The sequence below is a fragment of the Phoca vitulina genome, unplaced genomic scaffold (genome assembly GCF_004348235.1).
Source record: "Phoca vitulina isolate PV1807 unplaced genomic scaffold, GSC_HSeal_1.0 scaffold4, whole genome shotgun sequence".
In the NCBI taxonomy this organism is placed as follows: domain Eukaryota; kingdom Metazoa; phylum Chordata; class Mammalia; order Carnivora; family Phocidae; genus Phoca; species Phoca vitulina.
Window position 1 is genome coordinate 44,421,809 of NW_022589707.1, and position 22,144 is coordinate 44,443,952.

Sequence of the window (22,144 nt, forward strand, 5' to 3'; positions counted from 1 at the left end):
CATTTCTCTTGTTCTAAAAGATTTGCTTCTCGTTCTTTTTTTTTTTTTTTTTTAAGATTTTATTTATTAATTTGACAGAGACACAGAGAGAGGGAACACAAGCAGGGGGAGTGGGAGAGGGAGAAGCAGGCTTCCCGCCGAGCAGGGAGCCCCATGCGGGGCTCGATCCCAGGACCCTGGGATCATGACCTGAGCCGAAGGCAGACACTTAAGGACTGAGCCACCCAGGCGCCCCTTCTTCGTTATTTCTATCAGTGTCCTTAGACTAAGCAGAATGTAAAACAATGTAATTTCTGCATCTCTGTCTGCCACAAGTACCTCCATCTCGTGTATAGCAGCTCCTTCATCTCTAAGTCATCGAAATTTGATCCTCAAGAGCAAATGCAGGCTAACCCTCATCAATTCATAAGAACTGTCATAAAGGGGAGAAGAAAAATAGAAAGTGTCCAGGGTACTCCCAGATAAAGATGGTAAACTGAAAAAAGGCATTTAACCTCTGCTGACTCTGGATGAAAGAGGACTTCAACCACCTCCATTTTGACCTCAGTCTGTACTTTCTAATTGATTAAGTTCTTCTTTCCAGATTATCTCTTAACTCTGGCAAAAGATCTTGTGGACAAAGCATCCCATGATGGGAACCCAAACTACCCCCTCAAGTATAAGGACTGCCCTGAGCCAGCAAGACCCTGCATGATTGACCCCAAGACAATGATCAATTGAACCTTCACTGCCTACCTGCACATACCCACCAACCTTTGTCCCACATTTTCTTTACATAAATCTGGAAGCATTTTCGGCACTTTGGATACAAGCTTAGGGACACTAGCCCACTGTCTCCCAGTGGTGGCCTCACTGAAATAAATTCCTTTCTTGTTTCACTACCGCTCATTGTCTCTGCCTCTGCATTTTGTCAGGGCAAGTGGCAGAACGTGGTCTGTTTCAGCCTCCCAGAGCCAGATGCTCTCACACCCCTACATCTTGGCTACATGGATACTCCACCAAAACAGTAAGGGTGCTTGTAGCTCTCTTTTTCTTTCTTTCTTTTTTTAAGCATAAAACCACAAAGCCAAGGGGCTCCTGGGTGGCTCAGTTGTTAAGCGTCTGCCTTCAGCTCAGGTCATGATCCAAGGGTCCTGGGATCGAGCCCCGTATCGGGCTCCCTGTTCCGCGGGAAGCCTGCTTCTCCCTCTCCCACTCCCCCTGCTTGTGCTCGCTCTCTCGCTCTGTCTCTGTCAAATAAATAAATAAAATCTTAAAAAAAAAAAAACCACAAAGCCAAAGATAACAGAAGACAAGACAATAGCAACACAACTCCAGAAACTGGAAAGCAGAGAGATGAGTGTTAGCTGACTTAGCAGACCTGAAAATGTTGGATCTTAAAAGAGAAGAAAAACCAAGAAGCAATTCGATTACCTCCACAGAACTGTGGGGTTCTTAAAAGGCCCAGGGATTGTTATACTGGGTACCAATGAAAATAGGGGGTGGAGCACCTGGGTGGCTCAGTTGGTTAAGCATCCGACTCTTGATCTCACCTCAGGTCTCAATCTCAGGGTCATGAGTTCAAGCCCCTCATTGGGTTCCACACTGGGCATGGAACCTACTTTAAAAAAGAAAAGGAAATAGGGGAAAAGAAAAGACTAAAATAGAAGAATTGGGTGAAAATTTATGTATGATGACATTTGATTCCTAAATTATCTAGAACACTCCCACACTGGGCAATAGTCCCTCACCCACTGCAGAAAATATGAGATGCATTTTCTGAAGCCAGTAAAACAGTTGAGGGCCTGGGTACAACACTGAAAACTCAAGGAGTAAATGAAAATTTACATTTACATTTCACTCACTCAGTGAAGCTGAGACTACCCCTCCCCCCGCCCCAGCCTTTTCCTATCATTCAGATCCTAGAACACTTGGAGGCCTACACTCTCCAGCAAGAGACTGGAAGTCCTTCTCTAGGGAATCTGATCAGCTCAAGAGGAAAGGCCTAGGGCGCCTGGGTGGCTCAGTTGGTTAAGCAACTGCCTTCGGCTCAGGTCATGATCCTGGAGTCCCGGGATCGAGTCCCGCATCGGGCTCCCTGCTCGGCGGGGAGTCTGCTTCTCCCTCTGACCCTCCTCCCTCTCATGCTCTCTGTCTCTCATTCTCTCTCTCTCAAATAAATAAATAAAATCTTTAAAAAAAAAAAAAAAAAAGAGGAAAGGCCTAAATACACTGTTATTTGGGATACCACAAAGAAACAGACACTGATATTATGTAAGAGAGTTCGGCAGGCCTTTGTCCCTAGTTCCTGGAAGGTAGCCTCTAAATGTTTAGAATTTCTTGAGTGATAAGAGTGTCTGTTGTTCACAGTGGGCCTGTGGGGCCCCACCTGATAGTTTATATTAACAAGGTGACTGAGACTAGAACCTTAGATAATTTGTGCTAATGACATGACTCAGGATCGGGGCTGGGCATGCCAGAAAGACCAAACTATGTGATTAGAGAGTCAGGACTTTTCAGTAATGTCAGATGAGAGAGAAGGGCTGGAAATCAAATTCAACCATCTGGCCAATAATCTAATCACACCTCTCTCCTCGCTCTGCACGCTCTCTCGCTCTCTCTCTCAAATAAATCAATCTTTATTTTTTTAAATTTATTTGAGAGAGAGCACAAGTCAGGGAGAGGGGCAGGGGGAGAAGGAGAAGCAGACTCCTAGCTGAGCAGGGAGCCTGATGTGGGACTCAATCCCAGGACCCTGGGATCATGACCTGAGCCAAAGGCAGATGCTAACCAACTGAGCCACTCAGGGGTCCCTAAATGAAATCCTTAAAAAAAAAAAAAAAAAAATCACACTTACACAATAAAACCCCAATAAAAATTCTGAACACGAAGTCCAGGTAAGCTTCCCTAATTAACAATATTCTTAATATGGTCACACCCTGGAGTAATGCAAACTGATTCCATGGAGAGAAAACAACAGAAACTTTGCATTTGGAATGCTCTCAGACCTTGCCCTGTGTGTCTCCCTATGGCTGGTTCTGATTTTCTTTTTGCTATAATAAAACTATAATAGTAAGTACAGTGCTTTCAGAGAGTTCTCTGAGGTGATCTAGTTCATTAGTGAACCTCAGGGGGTAGTGTGAACACTCAAATTTGTAGTCAACTGGTCAGATCTAAGAGTGGTCTTGGGACATCCAAATTTGTGGCTAATGTGTAAAGTGAGGGCAGTATTGTGGAGGATTATGCCCTTAACCCGTGAAATCTGGCCTAACTCCAGGTAGTTGGTATCAGAAGTCATTACAAATATTAAGGATACTACCAAGGCAATGTCCCAGCCAGATCATCCTATAGTGAATACCACCCAACAACTCAACACTTTGCTTTTTGGTTTTTTTTTAAGATTTTATTTATTTATTTGACAGAGAGAGACACAGCGAGAGAGGGAACACAAGCAGGGGGAGTGGGAGAGGGAGAAGCAGGCTTCCCAAGGAGCAGGGAGCCCGATGCGGAACTCGATCCCAGGACCCTGGGATCATGACCTGAGCCGAAGGCAGACGCTTAACGACTGAGCCACCCAGGTGCCCCAACTCAACACTTCCTATCAAACTTTTAGTGTGTCGGTCTTCAAAGAAGTTTAAGGGGTACCTGGCTTGCTCAGTAGGTGGAGTGTGGGACTCTTTTTTTTCTTCTTAAGATTTTATTTACTTGACACGGAGAGAGAGAGAGAGAACACAAAGCAGGAGAGAGGGGCAGAGGGAGAAGAAGAGCAAGAAGCAGACTCCCCAGTGAGCAGGAAGCCTGATGCAGAGCTCGATCCCAGGAACCTGGGATCACAAGAGCCGAAGGCAGACACTTAACCAACTGAGCCACCCAGGCACCCTGAATGTAGGACTCTTGATCTCAGGGTTGCGAGTTTGAACCCTGAGTTAGGTGTAGAGATTACTTTAAAAACACAAAATCTTGGGGCGCCTAGATGGCTCAGTTAGGCACCGAACTCTTGATTTCAGCTCAAGTCATGATCTCAGCATTGTGGGATTGAGCCCCGCAAAGGGTTCTGCGCTCAGCACAGAGTCTGCTTGTCCCTCTCCCTCCCACCCTCCCCTTCTTCCCCACTCTCCACAAGAGCTTGCGCCCACACTCGCTTGAACTCTGTAAAATAAAAAAATAATTTAAAATAATTAAAAATAAAAGTTTCAAAAGACTAAGGATCACCAGATATATTTGGATGAAACATAGAAACACTTCAGAAAACCTATCACTGATAACCTTTGAGACATAAAAAAGCTCTTAGAAATTTAACATATTAGAGAAAATGAAAAACTCCATAAAGAGTTGAAAATAAGTCGAGTAAATACCTCAAAAAATAAAGCAAAAAGACAAAGAGATAAAAACTAGGAGAGTCAATAAAGGAAAATTTGAGGACGAGTTCAGAGGCCCAAATACTGAAAAACAGAATTTCAATAAGAAAGGTTAAAGACAATGGTGAGGAAAAAAAATCAAATAATTTAGGATAAATATCCCAAAATCAAAGGACATAAGTCTCAGGATTTAAAGTACCCACTGAAGCTACCCTCTCCCCATCTCTAAAATCATGGCAGGCAGAACCCGGGACATTCCAAAGATTTTCATCTTCACTACTACCTAGAATAACTGGGGCTGGTGTCGGAACCCTGGGACCAGCCACTGATACACAGCTGTATTAAAATCAACAACTTTTTGGATGACAGGAACCAAATGTTCCCTAGGGTGCAGCAATACAACACTGCAATATCCTTTTCCAGCACAATTGATTTTGCTGACACAAAAGATAAAGCGCTGTGTTTTTCAAGCTGTGATCTGAAATAATTACCAATCAGGATCTACATAACAACACTCTTGTTTTATCTATGTTAGAATCACCTATAAATTCCCTTTACCAAGCAAGCAGTAAGGCAAGTATTTGTACCAATGTCGTTAAAGGATCAGGAATGCAGCACAAATTTTGATCCCAAACTTCAGAATCTTTTGAGTGATCTAGAAAGCAGGATTGGGTATAGTTCTATGAAAATCAGACACTAACTTATCAAAGTGAAACTTAGGAAGGTAACACATTAGGGGTGCCTGGGTGGCTCAGTCGGTTAAGCGTGTGCCTTCGGCTCAGGTCATGATCCCAGGGTCCAGGGCTCGAGCCCCACATCCAGCTCCCCGCTCAGCACGAAGAGTCTGCTTCTCCCTCTCCCTCTGCCTGCCACTCCCCCTGCTTGTGCTCTCTGTCTCTGTCAAATAAATAAAATCTTAAAAAAAAAAAAAAGATAACATATTAAGTATTCTTACACAAACTAATGAGTTCCAGTTTTGGAAAGAATAAGCACATCGTGTAAATAAACAGATTAGTGAAGAAAGAACCAGTTATTTTAAAGAATTATTTGAAACAAGCACAAGAGTTGTGATTCATAATTAGTTATATATCAGGCTTTTGATAAAAGTACTTTAGGATTCAATTTTCACTAGATTTAGCTCCATTTTAAATTCATGACTTGTTGAGGAGAGCCCAAGATGGAGGAGGAGTAAGAGACCTTAGTTTTGGCTGGTCCCAGGAATTCAGCTAGATAACCATCAAATCATTCTAAACACCTGTGAACTCAACTGGAGATCCAAGAATAGAATTGTTACAGTTCTACAAATAGAAAAGCAACCACTTTCTGCAAGGTCTCTTCTGATTTGTTTATGTATATTTCTCTGGGGTCGTTGTTGCCATTTTAGTATTTTATTCTCCCATTCATCTATTCTTCTCCAGACAGAATGACAAGATGGAAAAACTCACCTCAAAAAAAGAGAACAAGAGGCAGTACTGACTGCCAGGGACCTAATCAGTATGGATATAAGTAAGATGTCAGAACTAGAGTTCAGAATAACGATTATAAAGACACTAGCTGGGCTTGAAAAAAAGCACAGACAACACTAGAGAGTCCCTTTCTGGAGAAATAAAAGAACTAAAATCCAATAAAGTCAAAATCAAAAAGGCTATTAATGAGATGCGATAAAAAATGGAGGCTCTAACTGCTAGAATAAATGAGGCAGAAGAAAGAATTAGTGATATAGAAGACAAAATGATGGAGAATAAAGACACTGAGAAAGAGATAAACAACTACTAGATCATGAGGGAAGAATTCAAGAGATAAACAATACCATAAAGCAAAACAATATTAGAATAATTGGGATCCCAGAAGAAGAGGGGGGAGGGCAGCAGAAGGTATACTGGAGCAAATTATAGTGGAGAACGTCCCTAATCTGGGGAAGGAATCAGGCATTCAATTCCAGAAGGCACAGAGGAACCCCTCCTTCAAAATCAATAAAAATAGGTCAACACCTCAACATCTAATAGTGAAGCTTGCAAATCTCAGAGACAAGAGAAAATCCTAAAAGCATCTCGGGACAAGAGGTCCGTAACCTATAAGGACAGAAACGTTAGACTGGCAGCAGACCTATCCACAGAGACCTGGCAGGCCAGAAAGGACTGGCATGATATATTCGGGGTACTAAACGAGAAAAATATGCAGCCAAGAATACTTTACGCAGAATGGCTGTCATTCAAAATAGGAGGAGAGAGAAAAAACTTCCAGGACAAACAGACACTAAAAGAATTTTGTGATCAATAAACCAGCCATGCAATAAATATTAAAGGGGATCCTTTAAGTGAACAGAGTGCAAAAGTAACATAGACCAGAAAGAACAGAGGCAATATAAAGTAACAGTCACTTTACAGGCAATACAATGGCACTAAATTCAGATCTTTCAATAGTTACTCTGAATATAAATGGGTTAAATACCCCTATCAAAAGACACAAGGTATCAGATTGGACAAAAAAGCAAGACCCATTGATATGCTGTCTGCAAGAGACTCATTTTAGACCCAAAGACACCTCCAGATTGAAAGTGAGGAGGCTGAATATCATTTCTCATGCTAATGGACATCAAAAGAAAGCTCGGGTGGTAATCCTTATATCAGACAAATTAGACTTTAAACCAAAGACTGTAATAAAAGATGAGGAAGGACACTATATCATACTTAAAGGGTCTATTCAACAAGAAGATCTAAGAATTGGGGTGCCCGGGTGGCTCAGATGGTTAAGCATCTGCCTTCGGCTAGGGTCATGATCCTAGGGTCCTGGGATTGAGCCCAACATAGGGCTCCTGGCTCAGTGGGGAGTCTGCTTCTCCCTCTCCCTCTGCCTCTCCCCCTGCTCATGCTCTATCTCTGTGTCTCAAATGAATAAATAAAATCTTTTTTAAAAAATTAAAAAAATAAAATTTAAAAAAAAGAAGACATAAGAATTATAATTATTTATGCCCCTAACATGGGATGAGCCATTATATAAACCAATTAATAACAAAATTAAAGAAACACATTGATAATAATACAATAATAGTAGGGGACTTTAACACCCCACTCACTACAATGGACAGATCATCTAAGCTGAAGATCAACAAGGAAACAAGGGCTTTGAATGACACACTTGACCAGATGGACTTCACAGATATATACAAAGCTTTACATCCTAAAGCAACAGAATACACATTCTTCTCAAGGGCACATGGAACATTCTCCAGAATAGATCACATCCTGGGTCACAAATCTGGTCTCAATAGGTACCAAAAGATTGGGATCATTCATTCCCTGCATATTTTCAGACCATAATGCTTTGAAACTTGAACGCAATCACATGAAGAAATTTGAAAAGAACTCAAATACCTGGAGGTTAAAGAGCATCCTACTAAAGAATAAATGGATCAACCAGAAAATTAAGGAAGAATTTAAAAAATCCATGGAAACAAGTGCAAATGAAAACACAACTGTTCAGAACCTTTGGGATGCAGCAATGGTAGTCCAAAGAGGGAAGAATATAGCAATACAAGCCTTTCTCAAGAAACAAGAAATACAACCTAACCTTACACCTAAAGGAGCTGTTGAAAGAACAGCAAATAAAGCCTAAACCCAGCAGGAGAAGAGAAATAATAAAGATCAGAGCAGAAATCAATGAAACAGAAACCAAAAGAAGAGTAGAAGACGGGCTCCTGGGTGGCTCAGACGGTTAAGCATCTGCCTTCGGCTCAGGTCATGATCCCAGGGTCCTGGGATTGAGCCCCGCATCGGGCTCCCTGCTCAGCGAGGAGCCTGCTTCTCCCTCTCCCTCTGCTGCTTCCCCTGCTTGTACACTCTCTCTCTCTGTCAAAAATAAATAAAATCTTAAAAAAAAAAAAAAAAGAAGAGTAGAACAGGTCAATGAAACTATGAGCTGCTTCTTTGAAAAAATTAATCAGATCAATAAACCCCTGGCCAGGATTATCAAAAAGAAAAGAGAAAGAACCCAAATAAATAAAATCATGAATGAAAGAGACCAACACCGGAAGAAATACAAACAATTATAAGAACATATTATAAGGAACTATATGCCAACAAATTAGGCAATCTGGAAAAAGTGGATGCATTCCTAGAGACACATAAACTACCAAAACTGAAACAGTAAGAAATAGAAAACCTAAACAGACCCATAACCAGCAAAGAAATTGAAGCAGTAGTCAAAAATATCTAACAAACAAGAGTCCAGGGCCAGATGGCTTCCCAGGGAGATTCTACCAAACATTTAAAGAAGAATGAATACCTATTCTTCTGAAGCTGTTTCAAAAAATAGAAATGGAAGGAAAACTTCCAAACTCTTTTTATGAGGCCAGCATTACCTTGATCCTAAAACCACACAAAGACCCCATCAAAAAAGGAGAATTACAGACCAATATCCCTGATGAACATGGATACAAAAATTCTCACCAAGATACTAGCCAATAGGATCCAACAGTACATTAAAAGGATTATTCACCACGACTGAGTGGAATTTATTTCTGGGCTGCAACGTTGGTTCAACATCTGGAAATCAATGAATGTGATACACAACATAAATAAAAGAAAGGACAAGAACCATATGATCCTCTCAATAGATGCAGAAAAAGCATCTGACAAAGTACAGCATCCTTTCTTGATTAAAATTTTTCACAGTGTAGGGATAGAGGGAACATACATCAATATCATAAAAGCCATGTATGAAAAGCCCACAGCAAATATCATTCTCAATGGGGAAAAACTGAGAGCTTTTCCCCTAAGGTCAGGAACACGGTAGCAATGTTCACCATCATCGCTGCCGTTCAACAAAGTACTAGAAGTCCTAGCCGCAGCAGTCAAACAACAAAAAGAAATAAAAGGCATCTGAATCTGCACAGAAGTCAAACTCTCACTCTTTGCAGATGATATGATACTCTATGTGGAAAACCCAAAAGACCACCCCAAAATTGCTAGAACTCATACAGAAATTCAGCAAAGTGGCAGGATATATAATCAATGGACAAAAATCAGTTGCATTTTTATACACTAACAATGAGACACAAGAAGGAGAAATTAAGGAGTCGATCCCATTTACAATTGTCCCCAAAAACTATAAGATACCTAGGAATAAGAGGCAAAGGATCTGTACTCAGAAAACTATAGAACACTCATGAAATTGAGGAAGACACAAAGAAACGGGAAAACGTTCCATCCTCATAGATTGGAAGAACAAATATTGTTAAAATGTCTATGCTACCGGGGCGCCTGGGTGGCTCAGTCGTTAAGCGTCTGCCTTCAGCTCAGGTCATGATCCCAGGATCCTGGGATCAAGCCCCGCATCGGGCTCCCTGCTCCACGGGAAGCCTGCTTCTCCCTCTCCCACTCCCCCTGCTTGTGTTCCCTCTCTCGCTGTGTCTCTCTCTGTCAAATAAATAAATAAAAATAAAATAAAATAAAATAAAATAAAATAAAATAAAATAGTCTATGCTACCTAGAGCAATCTATACATTCAATGCAATCCCTATCAAAATACCATGAACTTTTTTCAAACAAATGGAACAAATAATCCTAAAATTTGTATGGAACCAGAAAAGACCCCGAATAGCCAAAGGAATGTTGAAAAAGAAAACCAAAGCTGGTGGCATCACAAACCTGGACTTCAAGCTATATTACAAAGCTGTAATCAGGGGCGCCTATATGGCTCAGTCAGTTAAGCATCTGCCTTTGGCTCAGGTCATGATCCCAGAGTCCTGGGATCAAGCCCAGCATGGGGGGGTGGAGTCCCCGCTCAGCGGGGAGTCTGCTTCTCCCTCTTCCTTTGCCCCTCCCCACAACTTGTGCGTGCGCTCACTTGCTCTCTCTCTCTCTCCCCTCTCCCTCAATAAAATAAATAAAATCTTAAAAAAAAAAAAAAGCTGTAATCATCAATACAGTATAGTACTGGCACAAAAACAGACACATAGACCAACGGAACAGAACAGAGAACCCAGAAATGGACCCTCAACTCTATGGTCAAATAACCTTCAGCAAAGCAGGAAAGAATATCCAATGGAAAAAAAGACAGTCTCTTCAACAAATGGTGTTGGGAAAACTGGACAGCCACATGCAGAATGAAACTGGACCATTTTCTTACACCACACACAAAAATAGACTCAAAAAGGATGACAGACCTAAATGTGAGACAGGAATCCATCAAAATCCTAGAGAACACAGGCAGCAACCTCTGTGACCTTGGCATCAGCAACTTCTTGTTGCTTTAAAGATACATCTTCAAAGGCAAACGCAAGGGAAACAAAAGCAAAAATCAACTATTGGGACTTTCTCAAGATAAAAAGCTTTTGGACAGCAAAGGAAACAGTCGACAAAACCAAGACAACCAACAGAATGAGAGAAGATATTTGCAAATATCTTATCGGAAAAAAGGCTAGTAGCCAAAATCTATAAAGAACTTATCAAACTCAGCACCCAAAGAACAAATAATCCAATCAAGAAATGGGCTGAAGACACTGAACAGACATTTCTCCAAAGACATACAAATGGTAACTGGGTGATGGGCATTAAGGAGGGCACATCAGAGCATGATCATTATCCTGAGTCATGAATGTTACACCTTTTAGATATCATAGGTACTAGTAAAGAAATAGTTTTAAAATTGGGGGGAAAATAAAGTGCCCACTGAGGTCCCAGCATATGTATGAACGAAATCTATACCCAGGAACATCATTTTGAAAAACTTCAAAACAGTACTATGGGACAAAGATCTCACAAACTTCCAAAAAATAAGTCACATATAAAGAATAAAGAATCACAACAGCGTTAGATTCTCAAAAAGAACACTGGAAGCCAAGGAGGGGAAAAAAAAAAAAAAGACTTTAAAAATCTAACGAAAACTATTTACAAACTAGGATTCTATACTCAGTCAAATTATCAATTAAGCATGAGGGTAGGGGGAATAAAAAGATCTTTTCAGATATGCCAGGAGTCAAAACTTTGACCTCTCTTATACCTCTCTGAGGAAACGACAAAGATCTGTTCCCCTAAAATGTGGGAGTCACCAATAAAGAGGAAGCTACAGGATTCTAGGGGATGGGAGATCCAAAAGAAGAGAGGTAAAGGGAGTTCCAGGATGACTGTGGAGTAAGATCCCAAATAATTCATCACTGCAAGCCTAGAGAAGAAATAGTCCAAACCAGAGCAGATCAGAAGGCTCTAGGAAAGATTTCAAGATAAAGAATGTGATGAAATAGCTAATGTGTCTGAATATACTGGGAGGAGACTTAAACAACTGTGGGGAGTTAGGGTAGAAAACTAGGCAAAGAAACAAAAAATCAGTATTTACTAATTCTAGAGGGGAAAATAAAGTTGTACATGAAAGGAAAAGTAATAGTGTACTATAAGGCTCAGTAATGAATACCATTAACACACTCATAACAACGCAAACACTGCATATTGTTCTAACAAAATTATATTGGGAAAATGGCAGGACTAGAAGGACGTGTATGTATGTGTAGAAATCAGCCTGGGGTGGGTGGGATGCAATTTTGGGTAAAAAAGAAAGCTGAACCCTCACCCTGCACAGTGGGAAGTTAACAGATAACTCCTATAATTGGAAAAATCAAGAAGCAGCTCATAGAGCATATTATTTAGAGATATGGAGGTAATCACCAAGTAAATCAGATTAAATAATTTTAAATGGCTGGCTTTAAGGAATGGGAAATTTAAGGACTGTTGGAGGTGGGAAGAACTGCCCTTTTTCATTATCAGACTCATAACACATTTTGATTCTTTAAATACATGTATAACTTAAAAAAAAAACAAAACGCTGAAATAGAGAAAATGCCCACACACTCATATACGAAGTGTTCTACCTCTCCTTTCTCTCTTTTTTCTAAGTGTTGAAGGCAAGAGAGAACATGGCATGCATACAAAACTTAAAACACAGCAGGAAGGGGCGCCTGGGTGGCTCAGTTGGTTAAGCATCTGCCTTCGGCTCAGGGTCCTGGGATCGAGTCCTGTGTCAGGGTCCCTGCTCAGCGGGGAGTCTGCTTCTCCCTTTGCCCCTCCCCCCAATCCCACCCCCACTCATGCACGCTCTCTCTCTCTCAAATAAATAAAATCTAAAAAAGTAAAAAAACAAAAACAAACAAAACCACAGCAGGAACCCATGATGTGAAAGGGAGAATAGCAATAAACAATATTGGAGATAAAGGCAAATGCTGCTTCTTAGGAATTGATAGATGTTATATAATTGATGGTATACATTGGCACAATCAGATAAATGTAAATATGAACTAGGTATTATTATAATGCAATTATAATTGTGTATAAAAACGTCATTTGTTTAGAGATACGTATGGAAATATCTAGCAGTGAAATGTCACAATTTCTACAATTTAACTGGTCTTCAAAAATTAGACAAATTTTTTAACAATTTTTAACAATTGTTAAATCTAGGCAACAGATATATGGGTATTTATCACATTGTTTCTGTTTTTCAGTACATTTGAAATTTTTCACAATAAAAAGTCAAGAAAAATTTGCTTTGGAAAGACCTACACATGAAGTAACGAGCTGGATTTCCTTCCATAACTATCTTGAAATGGGGACAGGTTGAAGAGGAGAAAACCAGGACGAGTCTATGATTATCTTACCATATCCTGCCATAGAAGCGCCATTCTCAACATCCGAGTTCTTATTTTCCTCTGCTAGAGCTTTAACATATCTTTTGCTTAAGTCTAGTATTTGTTCACGTAACTTGACACTGCTTTGATGTCTTGGTTGTTGAAAAGTATAGTGCAGTAACATCAATCCCCAAATGAGTCCAAATACAAGCAACAGTAAACTCAATTTCTGGGACATGGTTTTTCTTGAGATTGTAAAAATCATTTCTGATGAAGTAAATACACTCCACTGAAGGGTGGTGACTAGATGTAAGCCACCAAGCAACCAAGACTTTTGAAAGAAAAAAGAAAAAAAATCTCCTCTAATACTGTATATTCTTCATCTTCAGCAAGGTTGCCTCCAACTCTCAATTAACTCTGTAAAATTGAGAAGAGAAAAGGGGATTAGTCTTAAGCTATACCATTAACAGACTAGACAATGACAAACTTAAGAGATTCTATAAATTGTTGTGATTTGAAACTGTATCATCTTCTTTGACAACTTTCTCTCCACCATGACTAAAGCTTCCAGGTTTCATTTACATTGCTCTTCAAAAATTTAAACCGGACATAAATGTCAATTAACTGAAATGCCACCATGGTCACAAAATTCTTTGAATGACTTCTTGTCATTAGTAACTAAAACTATGGACATATAGGGCGCCTGCGTGGCTCAGTTGGTTAAGCGACTGCCTTCGGCTCAGGTCATGATCCTGGAGACCCTGGATCGAGTCCCACATCGGGCTCCCTGCTCGGCAGGGAGCCTGCTTCTCCCTCTGACCCTCCCCCCTCTCATGTGCTCTCTCTCTCTCATTCTCTCTGTCTCAAATAAATAAATAAAATCTTTAAAAAAATAAAAAAAATAAAAAAAAATAAAAAATAAAAAATAAATTAAAAAAAAAAACTATGGACATATAATAAGATTTATAGGAGACTATTCAAATACAGTTTTCCAAACTAAATGTCTAAAACCTATTCCTCCTCTTCCTTTAAAAAAAAAAAAGGCAGATGCCAAAGTGAAAGTGAGAAAATGAGGAAAGGTGAAACAGACTGGGAAGTCATTAAATACCTGACCAGAAAAAAAAAAAAATCCCACAATTAAATAAGTGTGACAGTATTTGAAAATGTCACTAGAAAATACTGCTAATGGCAACAAGATCGTCTTAAGCATCCAACGTAAGATGAAAAGTAAGTTACAAACTCTTAAGTTTATACTTCTAAATTTATGCCAGACATAATGAGAAGTGCTAAAACAGTTTAGAAAATTTTGCTGTATTTCCAAATCTGCAATTCCAAATTTTAAATGATACAGTAATGTACTTTTATAATTTAAGGGAAAATTATATAAGGAAAAAAAGATTATACTTCAATTAAAAAAAAGATAAAGGTGATGACAATCATGGAATCTAGAAAGACCTGGAAAGTAATAATGTATATGAATCACCAAAGTGTCCAGTGAAGAAAACTCTTCAATTATACCTAGTGGAGTAAAATTCTTTACATGGAAATACATCTAGAGTCAAGAAGTATATTTCACAGCTTAATGAAAATAATCCTTAAGAACTTTTTAACTTCCTGCAGTATGGGCAAATAAAACATACCGATTTTAATCCGCTTAATAGGGTATAATCACATAGCCAAACTAATAAAATCAAGTTTGAGAATAAGACTAAAAATGAATACAGTAAAGGCTAACTCTGCAGAGCATTTAATCACTTTCCCTAGTGCTAGACACTAGGGAAACTATGGTTCTGCCCTAAAAGTTTGCTTTCTAAAAGCACAGATGCTTTTAAATCTTTTTTTAAATAATAAAAAATAAAGAGTATCTGTTATAATCTTATGTAAAAAAAATCAAAATACAAAACTTTGTAATCAAAACTTCTCTAGATGTGTGTGTGTTGAGATATGTGTTAAGCAGGGGATCTTCTACCCTGGCAATTCACCTGTCCAGTTCAGAAAATTCCCACTCTTTCTTCCACCTACCCGGACCCCCAGTCCCTGATACACTGCTAATAAATTCTGGGCCTCCAAGGTTTGAAGAACACTTCTCTTGTTGAAGTGTACCCATCCTGTGAAACCTCACTACAAGCATGATTACCCCACTAACTGGGCATATTAATTACTATAGCAAAATAATAACTGCATTAAAAATTAAGAATTAACTCCTTTTCAAATTTTCTTCTACTTCTCCTTATTTAGTTACCATACTAAAAAATAAATCTCTTCGGATCTTATTGAAACTCTACTATTAATATCAATACTGGATTACTAAACTTTACTTAACAAAGTCAAGTAAATGAACCTAATATTTTTTCTACAGATTTTACATTTGAGTTCAGAAAGTGCAAGTTCTGGGGTGCCTGGGTGGCTCAGTCGTTAAGCGTCTGCCTTCGGCTCAGGTCATGGTCCCAGGGTCCTGGGATCGAGCCCCGCATCGGGCTCCCTGCTCAGAGGGAAGCCTGCTTCTCCCTCTCCCACTCCCCCTGCTTGTGTTCCTTCTCGTGCTGTGTTTCTCTCTGTCAAATAAATAAAATCTTAAAAAAAAAAAAAAAGAAAGTGCAAGTTCTGGATGCCCAAGATAATTTTAAAGTAATTTCTTTGGGGTTCCTGGGTGGCTCAGTCGGTTAAGCATCTGCCTTCAGCTCATAGGTCATGATCCTAGGGTCCTGGGATTGAGCCCCGCGTCGGGCTCCCTGCTCGGTGGGGAGCCTGCTTCTCCCCTCTCCCACTCCCCCTGCTTGTGTTCCCTCTCTCGCTGTCTCTCTGTTAAATAAATACCATCTTTAAAAAATAATAAAATAAAAGAATTTCTTTACACACATATAGTAAATATATTCTTCTTTAGAGATCTTTCTTTACTGGCTCCTATGTCTTTTCAAGTCTGACCTGTAGGTGTGTCAGCACCCAGTAGAAGGACCAACTGGGTATCTGCTCTGAAGCAGTCACAACAGGCTTCTAAAGCTGGCATGACAACAAAACCAGAAAAGTGACATCACTGGAGAATTAAGAACATAGACTCCTAGGTGTTTTGGCAAATAAAGGTTAAAATGACAGCCTGGAAGGTTTTAGGTCGCTATACATATCCAAAGCCAAAACCAGAGGCAAAGAGGGTACTTCAGTTAAATAACAGCCTTACTACAATCACTTACTTCATACCAGATTCTGCTCTAAGCTCCTTATATGATTTAATTTATTATATCTTCACAACTCCCACATTAATAGTGTTCTCACTTAACAGGTGAAAAAAACTGAGGCAAAGAGAAGTTAAATGATTTGTCCAAGGTCATACAAATGGATAGTGGTAGAGAGAGGATTCAAAGCTCAGGCCCTGAACCCATGCCACTCTTCTGCAGCAATGGCAATAAAATAGCAACAGCAGAAACTGTAGCCATGAGCAACCACTGAGTTCCTATGGTGGAAGGAAACACTTCGCAACAGCTATTTCATTCTTTTTTTGCAATAACCTCAAAAGAAAGATGTTGTTATTCTCACGTTAAAGATGACCGCATTAAAAAAAAAAAAAATGACCACATTAAAGTTCAGAGAGGTGGTTAACCTGCCTAAGATTTTTACCTAGGCCACAGACCTCACTTGCCTGAACTTGGCAAAAGCTACAAGCCTACAAGTTCAGAATCTCTATTTCCATTCAGGGTCTGTCCTTTCTTTTACAAAAGGTCCTTAAACCCAGCCCTACTAGAACTCATAGGTTTTAGAGAACTCCACCAAAGTGACAAATCCCAAGACTATAACGGCATTAGACGGGGAACAGGAGATCCAGAGAGGGAGGTGGGGTTGAGAGTCAAACACAGGGAGTGTAATCTCTAACAGGTAAAGTCCTTCCAACTAGGTACAAACTTTTTTTTTTTTTCAGTTCAGGATTTTATTATTTTGGGTTTAATGGAACTTCATGCTAATGGTGTCTGGGACCAAAGTGCCAGGATCATGTCCAATGTAAGAAGCAGGTGTGACCACTGCTTCACCTCTCTGAGCTCCTCACCTTCCAGAAAGTGGTCGCTTTTCTGTTCAGAGAGTTGTTGCTATTCTTTTCTTCAATGTCCTGTTGAGTTTGTAGGTGTTCAGAATGGTTTGATCCCTATCCAGCATCCAGCTTTATTCCTGGGACCAGACAAAATCCAGGTCTCCTACTCCTCTGCCATCTTGCTCCTCCTCCGGTACAAACTTAACCATGAACTTTGCTTAAAGAGTGAGCGGCAGTATGAACACTAGACACTGAGAGGAAACACCCTGATAGTGGACAGGGCAGAAACTTAGCTAAGGAGGATATGCCCCCAAAGTAATAAATCCCAAGGAACAAGAAAGCCTAGTTTCAAACTAGTGTTTCTCAGGGTGGGGGGCCCAAAGATAAATAAAGAGCCCCTTATTGCTCTGTACTGACTGTATACTAGCTAACTATTAAATTCAGAAAACGGGCCTATATGAAGGTCTTCATACAGGCGCCTGGGTGGCTGAGTCGGTTTAGCGTCTGCCTTCCGCTCAGGTCATGATACCAGAGTCCTGGGATCAAGCCCTCCATTGGGCTCCCTGATCAGCTTTGAGCGTGCTTCTCCCTCTCCCTCTGCCACTCCCCCTGCTTGTGTGCTCTCTCTCTCTCAAATAAGTAAAATCTTAAAAAAAAAAGGAAAAAAAAAGAAAAGAAAGGTCTTCATAGCCTTGACTCTCCATGGAATGTGTCTGGCTCACCACTGCCCTCAACTAAAGCAGCCCATCTCAGAGAGAAGTCAGGAAGCTTTATAGGGACTACTATAGTAAAATATTCATATGCTTTGTAACTTGCTTGTGTTTGTTACACGTTTTTCTATAGTAATAAGAAGTTAAAATTTTTTTTAAGATTTATTTATGTTGGAGTGTACACACACACACACACACACACACACACACGCGCGCGCACACACACACAGTGGGAAGGGGCAGAGGAAAGGAATCCTCAAGCAGACTCCCCATTGAGCATGGAGCCTGACCTGGGGCTCCATCTCAAGACCCTGGACTGTGACCTGAGCCGAAATCAAGTTTAACGAACTGAGCCTCCCAGGTGCCCAAAGAAGTTAAACATTTTACATGAAAAGGGTGTCTTTAAGAATAGCAAAGAGGTGAGAAGTTGGGAGCCATTATCCCATTCTACACTAGGAAACTACATAATGACACCAAGGAATAAAGTGAGTGTGAGAGCCATTAAGGAGAAAAGACACCCTGGAGCCTTCTCCAAGTTAAAAAGATGGCCTGTGGGAAGTTGGGAGCCGTTATCCCGCTCTACACTAGGAAACTACAAAATGACACCAAGGAATAAAGTGAGTGTGAGAGCTATTAAGGAGAAAAGACACCCTGGAGCCTTCTCCAAGTTAAAAAGATGGCCTGGAGCCAGCTAATACCTGACATAGGGCTGAGCAGTTCAAAGGCCCATGAGGGTTCTCTGAAGCAACCCAAGAAGGCCTGAAAACTATTCTAAGGGTTCATTTCTTTTTTCCTTTTTTTTTTTTAACATGCAAATACTAGATGTTTATAGATGGATAGTCCTTACAAAGTTGAGATCACATATTTGCCACATATTAACACAGGAAATCTCCCATTAATTGAATGCGTGTATGAGCCATTGACATCAAAGATTTCCCTCAAATAATTACTAGGCAGTAGAAATGAAGGTTAATCAACCATTTATAAATGCTGTTTGTTGGTGATGTGCCCCCTCAAGCTGCCTGTGTGTGGGGAGAGGACATTAACAGCCACAATTGGGCTATGGCAGAGGAGGGCTTTCCTTGAGTCTTTTGTTCTGCTTGGCAGCAGTGATGGCCGGATCCATCTCCAACTCTCGGACATTTTGTCGCAGATGATATCCACAAGATGCTCAAATGTCTGCTTGACATTAATGTTATCCTTGGCACTTGTTTCAAAAAATTCAAACCCAAGCTGTTCTCCTAAATGTTGGCTTCTCTCTGTTGAGATGACCTGCTCGTCTTCCATGTCACATTTGTTCCCAACCAGGATAACCTGGGCATTATCCCAAGAGTATGTTTTGATTTGAGTTGACCTTCCAGAAAGTGGTTGCTTTTCTGTTCAGAGAGTTGCTGCTATTCTTTTCTTCGATCTCCTGTTGAGTTCGTAGGTGTTCAAAATGGTTTGATCCCTATCTAGGTGAATTCCTGGGACCAGATGAAATTTAGGTCTCCTACCCCTCTGCCATCTTGCTCCTCCCTCTCTAAGGGTTCATTTCCACAAGTAATTCCAAGCAAGCCCAGTAGAGGTGACTAAGATTCCCAAAAGGATACAATTATGCCTTTGGGTCTCTTCTCATAATGTTTCACATTAAAATCACCTGGACAGTTTTCTACAAATCCCCATGCCAGGTCACACCCCATACCAATTAAATTAAATGTCGATGGGATGGGATGGGATGGGATGGGATGGGATGGGATGTGGGATGGGATGGGATGGGATGGGATGTGGGATGGGATGGGATGTGGGATGGGATGGGATGGGATGGGATGGGATGGGATGTGGGATGAAATGGGATGTGGGGTGGGATGGGATGGGATGGGATGTGGGATGGGATGGGATGGGATAGGATGGGTTTGGGTTGGGTTGGGTTGGGTTGGGGTTGGGTTGGGTTGGGTGGGGTTGGGTTGGGTGGGGTTGGGTTGGGTTTTTAAGAGCCCTACGTTAGGAGCACCTGGGTGGCTCAGTCGGTTAAGCATCAGCCTTCTGCTCAGGTCATGATCCCAGAGTCCTGGGATCACCCTGCTCAGCAGGAAGCCTGCTTCTCCCTCTCCCCCTGCCACTCTCTTACACCCTCCTGTGCTCTTTCTCTCTCTCAATAAATAAATAAATATCTTAAAAAAAAAAAAGAACCCTAGGTTATTTCAATGTGCAGCAAAGAATGGGAACCACTCTCCAAATCTCAAATTTCTTCATAAAGCAGCAATGAGAGCTCCAAGTAGGACCACTGAATTCAATGTTACAAGTCAGTGCATTAGGTGTGACAGAGGCTTCCTACTTGGACCTACCTATAACGAGCCTGAACAGGAAGGGGTAAAGGGGAGGAAAAAAACAGGCTACAATTGAGCACAGTATTTATCAGAGTCCTTTCTCAACCAAAATAGTGTACAATCTGAAAACTTTTTTTTTTAAAGATGTTATTTATTTATTTGACAGAGAGAGACACAGTGAGAGGGAACACAAACAGTGGAGTGGGAGAGGGAGAAGCAAGCTTCCTGTGGAGCAGGGAGCCCGATGTGGGGCTTAATCCCAGGACCCCAGGATCATGACCTCAGCCGAAGGCAGACGCTTAACGACTGAGCCACCCAGGCGCCCTGAAAACTTTTCATCCCAACTTCTAGGCCACCATATTAACTGTCTACTAATGACTAAAAAGTCAAACTTCATATTTGACCCAAGTAGTTTTTAACAGCAAAAACAAGGGGCGCTCTCTCTCTCACTCGCTCTCAAATAAATAAAATCTCTTAAAAATAAATAAATAAAGGCAAAAACAAAATCATCATCATTATTTTGACCTAAGATAGACTCATAAATATTTTTAGGATCCCCAGGGGAAAGTTCTTAGGCAACTGCAGAGATTACAAAAGGAATTAGAGTGTATATGGCCCAAAAGCAGAAGAATGAAGGAGAGGAGACACATTTAAAATGAAGTTGTCTGTAGAGCACTAGACGTGAAGAGGCAAAGGAGTGTGGTCCAAGTATCATCATCTCCAACTGGATTCCTGCCGCTGTTTCTCAAGTAGTTTCCCAGATTCCTCTCCAACCCCACTTCAAGCCACTGTCCTCAGAGCAGCCAAAATGTTCTTTTAAAAACAAGTCACAATCTTGGGCGCCTGGGTGGCTCAGTTGGTTAAGCGACTGCCTTCGGCTCAGGTCATGATCCTGGAGTCCCTGGATCGAGTCCCGCATCAGGCTCCCTGCTTGGCAGGGAGCCTGCTTCTCCCTCTGACCCTCCCCCCTCTCATGTGCTCTCTCTCTCTCTCATTCTCTCTGTCTCAAATAAATAAATAAAATCTTTAAAAAAAACAAGTCACAATCTGAATAGTCACAATTCCAATAGTTCTCAAAGGAGATATGCAAATGAATAATAAGCACATGAAAAGATGCTCAAATTACTAATCATTAGGGAAATACAAATTAAAACCACAATGAGATACCACTTCATACCCATTTTTAGGATAGGAAGGGCATCGGAGTATACCATCCTAAAGTATGCCACTGTGGTATAAAGATTATTTGTAAGTGAAGATGACTAAGAAACAGCAGATGCAGGAAGTGTTCCCTGCTTTGCTCTCCAAGAATTTCAAATCAGAAAGGTGACAACACTCTCATCATGGGAGACAGGGAGCTGATGTTGAGACAAATCTGTACAAATACATCTTAAACAACCCGTACATTCCATTAGTTTCCCCCACATATTACCTTCTCACAATTTACTGCCTCTAGAAGCTAAAACTCCTTTTCCTTTGTCTTGTCAGGTCTTCACGATTTATGGCTCTTTGTCTAAATGATATATAAGCTCTCAGGCCTACCTGCTTCTTCAGGTTTTCGTTTCATTTCTGTAATGACCCTCATTTACATATGAAATAAGCCTTTTCCTCCTGTTAATCTGGCTTTTGTCAGTTTAATTACTGAACCTAAGAAGGTAGAGAAAAAATATTTTTCTTCCCCTGTAACATTTATCAAAAAAAAAACAAAACACAAAAACAAGTGTTGGTAGATGTGGAGACATTGAAACTCTTGTACACTGCTGATAGGAATGAGAAATGATGCAGCCACTGTGGAAAACAGTACGTCAGTTCCTCAAAAAATTAAACACAAAATTACCGTTATGATCCAACAATTCCACTTCTGCGTATAATCACTAAAGAATTGAAAGCAGGGACTCAGAGATACCTGTGCACCTATGTTCACTGCAGCATTATTCAACAATAGCCAAAAGGTGGAAATAACCCAAGTGTCCAAAAAATGAACAGATAAACAAAATGTGGTATATATATACAATGGAATATTATTCAGGCTTAAATGGGAAAAAAATTCTGATACAGGCTACAACACAGATGCACCTTAAAGACATCATACTAAGGGGCACCTAGCTAGCCAGTCGGTAGAGCACACGACTCTTAATCTCAGGGTCATGAGT

The 22,144-nt window shown here is 40.5% G+C and overlaps 1 protein-coding gene across 2 annotated transcripts in view; it reads right to left on the minus strand.

The window, feature by feature from the left end:
• The window catches only part of CCDC126 (coiled-coil domain containing 126), a 48,793-nt gene that overhangs the window by 17,627 nt on the left and 9,022 nt on the right, over positions 1–22,144 (minus strand). For both annotated transcript variants that reach the window (XM_032401928.1, XM_032401929.1), the window contains exon 2: positions 12,985–13,371. In XM_032401928.1, coding sequence (XP_032257819.1) covers positions 12,985–13,219 — 235 coding nt within the window. In that variant the 5' untranslated portion in view covers positions 13,220–13,371. The remainder of the gene's footprint in view (positions 1–12,984; positions 13,372–22,144) is intronic.